This window comes from Carya illinoinensis, chromosome 1 (assembly GCF_018687715.1).
Source record: "Carya illinoinensis cultivar Pawnee chromosome 1, C.illinoinensisPawnee_v1, whole genome shotgun sequence".
NCBI classification, from domain to species: domain Eukaryota; kingdom Viridiplantae; phylum Streptophyta; class Magnoliopsida; order Fagales; family Juglandaceae; genus Carya; species Carya illinoinensis.
The window spans coordinates 36,788,111-36,796,475 of record NC_056752.1 but is presented as its reverse complement, the minus strand read 5'-3'; the positions used below and the strand labels follow the sequence as shown (position 1 = coordinate 36,796,475).

Here is an 8,365-nt window from a genome sequence, read left to right as displayed (position 1 = left end):
GGTAAAGAACAATGTGAAAGCAAAGGAAAGTCTGAAATTTTATATATTTATATGGATGTTTTGGGGGGTGAAACTGTGGAAGTAGAACATGTAGACCCCACATAGAGATATGAATGTCTTGGTCAGTCTTTCATGTTCCCACTACAACATGTGGGCGTCACATGCCCAGGGCAAATAAAATCAAACCCTTCTATGCTTAATTTCGTTGCAAAAAGGCCCAAGAAAGTAATGCAGGTCCACAGAAATTGGTCCTTTATGCAGTCAAACTCAGACGTACAAGAATTTAATTAGCAGAATGTTAATTAGAAACCAAACACTTACTTTTTAGTTGAGGTAAATATCTTAACCAAACACCTGTTTTAGTTAATGAAAATAGATCGTGTATAGATAGGGAGGAGAGGGCAATAAAAGAAAGAAATAAGAGAAGAAATAATTAAGAGCAGAAGTTTTTCTCCAAAAAAAAAAAAAAAAAAAAACGAGCAGGGTTAAAGGGCTTCACGTGTAAGGAGTAAGGAGGTCTGTTTGGGAGCGTGCGCCATGTGCTTGAGTACAGTCGGCAACCTTTTTCCATGATGAGATAAGAAATTAAAAAGTAGTGATTTTCCTCTCATCCAAAAGCTCATCTCACGGATCTTGCCTCTCTCTCTCTCTCTCTCTCCTGCCTATCCCATCCTTTCTCTATATATAAATCACCCTTAGCTGTTGCAGGGCCTAGACAATTCAGCCGTCGAGATTTTCTAGGCTTGCAAGATACAAGCCTCTCTTCCTTCCCAGAAACACGGTACACCCAATACAATGGCTTCTTGGAAAAAAACCATCACAACCCCATTCAAAAAAGCCTGCACTTTCTTCAACCAGCAGCCGAGGGATCAAAAGAAGCCACAACCAGGTACATAAATATGTATATATTATATGTAAATATCATCAACATCTTTCTCTAAAGCAATATTTGCATATGCAGCAGATCAGTAATAATCATCTTATATATATATATATATATATATATATATATATATATATATATATGTTTATTGAATTGTTTGATGATGGCAGAGAATGAGAATCGTGCGTCGGATTTGCATGGTGAAGTGATGGCATGCGCTTATGAAGATGTTCAAGTGATGTGGTCAATTCTGGACAAGTCCAAGTCCACACCCTGCAACATTACTTCTTGATATATTAACCCAAAGCCTCCACCCCCAAGGAAATTTAAAACCAGAAATACAAAAGCAAAAAAGTTTGCCCGCCTCAGCTGTCAGCAACTAGTTATGATATGGAATTTTAAGAATCATGGTTTCATCATTCTGGCTCTATTCATCCGGATCTGGTATGCATGTGACACTTTTGTGTATATATATGTCAGTTGGGCTGACAAACTTGTTGAAATAGTAGCAGGACGAAGGAAACCCAAGAAGAAAATGGGGTCACAGAAAGAAAGAAAGAAAATATTAGAGGGGGTGGAGGGGAAGGGTGTTCTGGCAAAATTAATGCAATGCCTTATGCCCCTATACATTTGATGCTGGTGGCAGTTTGAGACTTCCTTTTTTAGTCTTTTTTTTTTCTCAGCATGTATTTTCTTTTTATAGGGAATCCCCGTGATGCATGATTAATATCATGGTGAGATTTTTAGTAGACATTCAGATTTGCCAAGGAAAAAAGAAAAGAAATTCAAATTTTTCCTTATGACCTGCCTTCATTTAGTTATTTATTGCGTGCTGCCGCTTATTGTGGTTGCTGTCACCAAGTTGATATCATGATAGCTTTTGTATATTTCACACCTCATCTCTTATCCACGGCCTTACAAGTGGAAGACTAGAATATTCAATATTGCATCTCTGGTAATATGCTGACAGAACATGAGAAATGTTCATCTTAAATTTTGTCATTATCAATCACATAAACTAGTTTGTCAAATGTGACTTTTCATTCAAGTACATTTGATCTAAATGAGTCATATCTATTGATGTAAGGATAACAAAATCAAAGATGAAAAATAGCATTATTTCTAGAACACATACCGAGCACAGTGCATGAGCTTATGACGGACGAGTGATTGTATGTCAATGGTAGGCTTGGGCCAGCTGACTTAAGACCTTGCTAGATCTGTCCAAGCTTTAAAAGGGAGCCCCACCAAAAGGCAGTCCCGCTGATCTTTATCTGGGAACGAATGGAAAGGACTCCCCAGTACCGATACCCTTTTAAGAGATGAGTCCCATTTCCATCTCGTCTCACTTGCATAATAATATCATTCTTGCACTTATGGTGCAATATCAGAAAATAATAAGCCTCCATATAATAATATCGGAAAATAATTATACCATAAGACTTCTTACAGTGCAATATCAAAATATGCAATATGAAAGGGAGCCTTCCCTCATAGGTCTGTAAACTACGTGGATCATATTTGAGACGGTGTCTACAAAAATGTCTCACAAGGGTGAGTGTTGTCCTATACCATTAGCACAGTTTCACACCCTAAATTGCTAGGTGAGCTTAAAATGGCTTGGCACAATTTAATATTAGCAGGGAGGGTTTTGGTGTGATCTTTATTTGCAAATTATGAAGAATAATGACAATCAAACAAACAATGTATAAAAAACGGAAATAACTTGGCAACTCTACTGGAAACTTATCACTGCTTCAAAAGTTAAAATCCATGAGTTACCAGATGCAACTTACAAAAAAATTAGAAATCACGTGTCTACAGAAAGTTGAGGGAGAAACTAAACTCCAAGTGATACAACATTCAATGTGCAATCCCATGACTTACAACTTCCTAGAACTTGCAAGTCTGTAAGCAATGCAAAAGGGTTTTCATGATATTGACAAATCTTAGTCAACTCGAAGGAGCTTAAAATCTACATCTATTCCTACCATCAGGGTTGATTTACCGAAAATTCCTCTCTTCTCTAGCTTCAAGGGCATCCACCTCCTCATTAGATAGATGATCAACAATGGGTTCGTATACTTCCCACTCCTTTCTTTTCCTGATGCATTATGAAGCAATGTGTCAAACAACTATTACGTAAGTTAAGATAAAAGAATTTGATTACTGAGTCAAATCATCATATGAAGGTGGGTCCGATAGATGTAGTTGGATGACTCCAAAAATTAAACATTCACAAGTTACAAAATAAAAATATTATGAAAAGTATAATTCTTCCAAAAAATTGTGTTAGAGAGAGAGAGAGAGAGATAAGAAATTTTGTGAAAATCCAAAAACATTCACAAGTTGGATGATATGATTCTTGATGAGAGAATCGCTACTGGATAATTTACAAGAGGTGAAGGTTTCAGCTCTCGAACTCTAACACCATTCGATAGAAAGACTGCCGTTTGGAAAAGCTTTAGTCTATAAGAAGCTTAGTTGCCCCACTGGAAAGTGGTTTTATAGTTCAGAAAAAGAATGGGGAAAATGTGGTTGATAAAAAAAGTTCTAGCAGTCAATTAAATTGCAGGGAGGAGAGCCAATTCTCTCTTTTATAAGTTAGCTTCTAAACTCAGAGGGACGGTGCTAGAAAGCATGGAGAAGCAGCTGGAAAAGAGTGTATCCTTCCAATGTTATAATGAGAATTGACAACTTCAATATGAGTTCAATATCTTTGCATCGCTCTCCGTTTTCTGAAAAGAAATGAAAATACTGGGCTTTCAGTGCTGGGTGAAAGGGTAGGAAACATATGATCTTTGTATTCACATGGCCTGGAGTTCAGCTTCCAGGTTGAATCCTAGAAAAACTAGAAGACTTGATCCTACAAGCTTCCAGAATGAAAAGCTGATACCTTATGGCCATGATATGTAAATGCTGAACATATTGTAACATTCAAAGTCCAGCATAATACTAGATGGAGTATAATTTTGAAGTTTTAACAGACAAGAAATCTTTCAAACTAATAAGAAAGTGAACAGACATACCGAACAACACTAGATTTATGACCAAAAAGCTTCACCAGGTCCAGTACAGCACCACCTGCTTTACTGAAGGAGGACCAATAATATTTATATTATTTCTCAAGCAAATTCATAAGATCACAATACTCATGCTCCAGCGTCTTATTCTAAGAGAGGAAATGAGCAAATCCCAGAAACAAGAACATTATACACAAACCTGGCTGGAACATATTCAAACCCCCGTCGACCCTTCTTGCTTAGTCTGCTTTCTCTTGCTGAAGCTACGCTTTGAGTTGCAACCTACAACAGAAATAGATACGAAAAATTGAACAAAGATACCAAATTAATGGCATGTCCACCTACTGCATGAGGTGCAAATGGAGCCCAAGTGTGTGTGTGTGTGTGTGTGTGTGTGTGTGAGAGAGAGAGAGAGAGAGAGAGAGAGAGAGAGAGAGAGCTCAAACAAGCAATAGAATCTTAACCTCAAAAAGCTGCTCTCTAATAGCAAAGGCAACTGCCGGCTACAACAACAAACTTTATGTATTAAAATGTTATCAAGAGCTTGAAAAGACAGGAAAAAAATGATGTCCACAAGCCTAATATCACATGCAACTAAGTCCTGACTTCCTTCTATGTTCTTTTAGCAATATAAAACAAGGAGAGACAAAGTCTTTCCATACCACCTAGAAATTATATTCAAAGTGACGGTTAATAAACAAAGAACAGATACTTGCACGTAATGCATCATTATAATTTGGGTCTTTTTTTTAGGGAAGGGGGGAAGAATAATTTCCAGACCATGAAATTATTGAAGTAACCTTTATTTTTTTCTGAGTAAAAAGGGTAGAAGGAGGCAACCGGAGGTGGATTCCCTGGGCATGACCATAGTAGCAACCTACCAATTGGGAACCAGACAAGAGGTGCCTAGACTGCAAGAAGCCGCAGGCGATCCCTTAAGTCGGGTTCAACCCATAGCCTAGACCCCAGGCCTACTAGGGAATTCAATAGGTCCTTATGTGACTAATACCAACAGTCAAAGGTCAATCCATATTCGGGTTCAAACCCAAGACCTAGTGCATACCAAACCACTTGGGAATAATCCATAGAACATTAAGCCACCGCCCTTGGCAACCTCTACTTAGCCATACATAAAGGCGACAAATTGATTTATATAGACATGCTATAGCTGTTAAATTGACTTACTCCAACTTCAGGGTCTTCAATGCCCAGATCTCTGCAGAAGGTTCTAGCAAACTCTTCCGGATCACTCTCAAAGTTGTTCAAATCCTGAAATCCAAATATTTGAAAAGCACTAAAGCCTCAAGCCCTTAAGTGCAGACAAGTCCATAAAAGATAAAAGCAAGGAAATAAACTATCACTAGACATTGTATCATATGAAAAAACAACAAGTCTTCAACCTTACCCACAAAAATTGGTCCTTTATAAGTGTATGATTAACTCGAAGATCAAGCTGGGAACAAAGCACCGTGAATTTTATGTCAACAACCAAGTGATCGAAATGGGAAAAATAAATTAGACGACAAGTCTTTGCTAAGATAAACCTTAATAGGAACAATCTTCTCGCCAGTGTACATATCTTGTCCTTCAAATGATCGAAATTCTGCAAGCTGCGACTGATAAGCAAAGACCAACATATAATATGCATTAATGGATTGGGAAATGGATAAGCAAAAAAATATGGATAGAGAAATGTAAGTAATTATCAGAGTCTAGCATAAAAACTGAAGGGGAGTAAAGGCAGGTAAGTGATTTCATGTACTTGAATGGATGAAGCAATCTGTGTTATGAATGCTGGAGGCAGCTTCAAATCTTTCACTGTCCTTTTTGCAAATACAGCGACTTCCGAATCCGGATCTATATATAGCATTTGAAACAAATGCAAACATTTTTTATAAGTAAACAAATGCAAACATAAAACAGAATACAACGTATATGCGGGGGATATAAAATATACAAGAGTGAAGTATGGGTGAAATTGATATATTTTATTGATTGAACGTCATAAAAGAGATTTCTTTTTGTGTTGGATTTAATTCAGAGATATAGAAGCCGAAGCCGAAGGACTGAGAGTTACAATTGACAACGAAAGAGAAAAGGAATGGAGAGAGAGATAGAGACAACGAATCACCAGAAGGGTTCCAAGTAAAAGCATCTTTGAATCTCTGCCCGTCAATTTCGATGTCCAAACGAATTGGTACCAAGTTGTCCGCAGTCGGCCTGTTTCAATGATCACCATCATTCTCCCGACCTTCAAATTTCCCATATATGTAAACAAAACGAGGAGGAGGGGGGAGGAGCAAGAGAACTTACATCCTGAACTTGACGGGGGCTTTAGAGAAAGTTGACGCCGGTGGTTTCATTGTGCTCCAAAAGCTCAAAGAGAATGGAGTTGAACACCAGGGAAGTTTGCGAGTAAAATCTGCCTGTTTGTTAATCGAATTCTAATTCCCCAGATAGATGGGTTGATATGTGATGCTCGAACTGTCTGCGCTTTGCTCCACGTCTCGGCTCTGGTCTCCTCGCCTTTGTTTCGTCTTAAAGCCCAGCCTATCCGTCAATGGCATACTCCAACAAATAACAAATAAATTGAAAGCCCAAATCCTATGTTCCAATTAGGCTTATAAATTTCTCACTTTTTATGCTAATTCCACCTCAGGGATACAGCCCATTAGTTATCAGTCAGTCTTTTTCCTTTTTGTATTTTTTGACATGCAAGAATTTTGTTTTTTGTTGCTACTAAATTTGTGGTATCAATTTAAAACATCAATGATATCATAAACAATTTTATTTACCATATTAATTTTTATTATCTTCTAATCATTTTATGACATGACATTAAATGATTAGTGACACGTTAAGAGAGTAAAATGAGTGGTATAAATTAAAGTGCATAATAACATTACTCTTTCTCTATATCGAAATTACGGTAATTTACTTTCACAATATTTATATTTAAGAATAAAAAATTTTACAATTAGATACTTTCATCAATTTCTCCGAAAAAATTATCAAGTGAATATTAATTTCATATCAATAATTCAACTAAGAATCTTAAAAATAAAATATTAATGCCATGTCAACATTAGTATGGCATGTGGTACCATTCCCCCATTATACTTTTAATAGAAAAATAATCGATTCAACTGATAGAACTCCTTTTAATAAAGAGATTGATAAAAGTATTTATTTGTGAATTTTTTTTATTTTTATATATGAATATTTTGAAATTAAAAATTATAACTTCAGTTTATAGTAAAAAAAAACTTTATATTTAACTAAAAAAGATAATACTCATGTTCATATGCATAGGTTGTGAGAGTTATATAAAAATTTGTATGTCTAGTTATTTTTATTTATATATTTTATTGATATGATTACTTATATATTAAAAAAATTAATGCGACTAATCATAATAATAAAATATATATAAAAGGGGAAGAGGGAAGTCTTCTTATTTTTATTACTATGGCTTGGGGAGTATGGTATAGAAGAAACCATTTTGTTTATGAAAATTCTGCACTTAGTGTTAGTCATGTGATTGATAGAGCTTTGTCTATGATTTCTGATTTTAGATAAGTGTAAATTTTTGAGGGCCCTAGATAGGTAATGCATAAGGTCTTAAGTTGGTCCTCTCCACCCCCAGGTTATATTAAGATGAATGTGGATGGCACTAACTTTTTTAATCTTCAGAAAGCTGGTGTTGGCATTGTGGTGAGGGACAGTCAAGGGGATGTGCTTGCTGCTTGTAATAAATTTGAAAATGAGGCCTCATCTCCAGAATTTAATGAAGCCATTGCGGTATTAAGGGGTCTATACTCTATTCTCATTGGGGTATTCAAAAACTGATAGTGGAAACGGATTGCCTCTTTCTTGTAAACATATTGAATTCAGATGAGGTTATTTTAACAGACTTTGCTTTTATCATTGAGGATATTAAAAGATTAATACAGGGCTTTCAAGAGGTGAAATTTCTGCATGTTAGTAGGCAAGGAAATTCTGCGACTTGTAATTTTTCAGATTTGGTTTCATGGGCTGATTGTCCTTCTTTTACTTCTCAAGTTGTTTAGCTTGGTAAACAATCTATTGTATGGACTTGATTTTAATGAAATGTGATTTTGTTTATAAAAAAAGAAAAAACTGTACTTAAATATTGCTAGGAATTATATAAATAAATAAATATATATATGTGTGTGTGTGTGTGTGGGGTAGAGGCACCCACGTACACCGGTTTGGTCTGTGATACGCAAAGCCGGTAAAGGACCTCCACCGTGCCTTGTCAACGCATCCTCACATAAATTTTGGAGCAATGCTATACGATCTTTCAATCTTTATATATTATTTTTTTAATTTTTTAATATATTTTAAAAAAAAAATTTGAGTTTATTCTTTTTAAATTAATTTAATTTTTTATTTTTTATTTATATATTAAATACTTGATAAAAGAAAAAAATAATAA

General features: G+C 35.7%; 2 protein-coding genes across 2 annotated transcripts; one reads left to right on the top strand and one right to left on the bottom strand.

Moving 5' to 3' along the window:
• The first annotated feature begins 593 nt into the window (after positions 1-593).
• On the top strand, positions 594-1,683 carry LOC122294863. Its single transcript, XM_043103879.1, has 2 exons — positions 594-889; positions 1,054-1,683. Exons 1-2 carry the CDS (start codon positions 796-798, stop codon positions 1,173-1,175), a joined length of 216 nt encoding a protein of 71 aa, XP_042959813.1. The 5' UTR covers positions 594-795; the 3' UTR covers positions 1,176-1,683.
• A 922-nt stretch (positions 1,684-2,605) lies between these two features.
• Positions 2,606-6,450, bottom strand: LOC122316613 (chromatin structure-remodeling complex protein BSH). The gene is made up of 10 exons (XM_043133288.1): positions 6,220-6,450; positions 6,038-6,126; positions 5,669-5,763; positions 5,451-5,522; positions 5,312-5,359; positions 5,092-5,175; positions 4,371-4,409; positions 4,106-4,188; positions 3,913-3,975; positions 2,606-2,987 (listed from the first exon to the last, which is right to left on the bottom strand). The coding sequence occupies exons 1-10, from the start codon at positions 6,267-6,269 to the stop codon at positions 2,888-2,890; spliced, it is 723 nt and encodes a 240-aa protein (XP_042989222.1). The 5' UTR covers positions 6,270-6,450; the 3' UTR covers positions 2,606-2,887.
• Between the last annotated feature and the right edge of the window lie 1,915 nt (positions 6,451-8,365).

Coding starts and splice junctions, on each gene's coding strand:
- LOC122316613 (XM_043133288.1), bottom strand. CDS start 6,269: ATGAAACCACCGGCGTCAACTTTCTCTAAAGCCCCCGTCAAGTTCAGG. Junction 5,523..5,668: donor AGATTGCTTCATCCATTCAA/GTACATGAAATC, acceptor TTTGCTTATCAG/TCGCAGCTTGCAGAATTTCG. Junction 5,176..5,311: donor TAAAGGACCAATTTTTGTGG/GTAAGGTTGAAG, acceptor TTTGGATTTCAG/GATTTGAACAACTTTGAGAG.
- LOC122294863 (XM_043103879.1), top strand. CDS start 796: ATGGCTTCTTGGAAAAAAACCATCACAACCCCATTCAAAAAAGCCTGC. Junction 890..1,053: donor TCAAAAGAAGCCACAACCAG/GTACATAAATAT, acceptor TGATGATGGCAG/AGAATGAGAATCGTGCGTCG.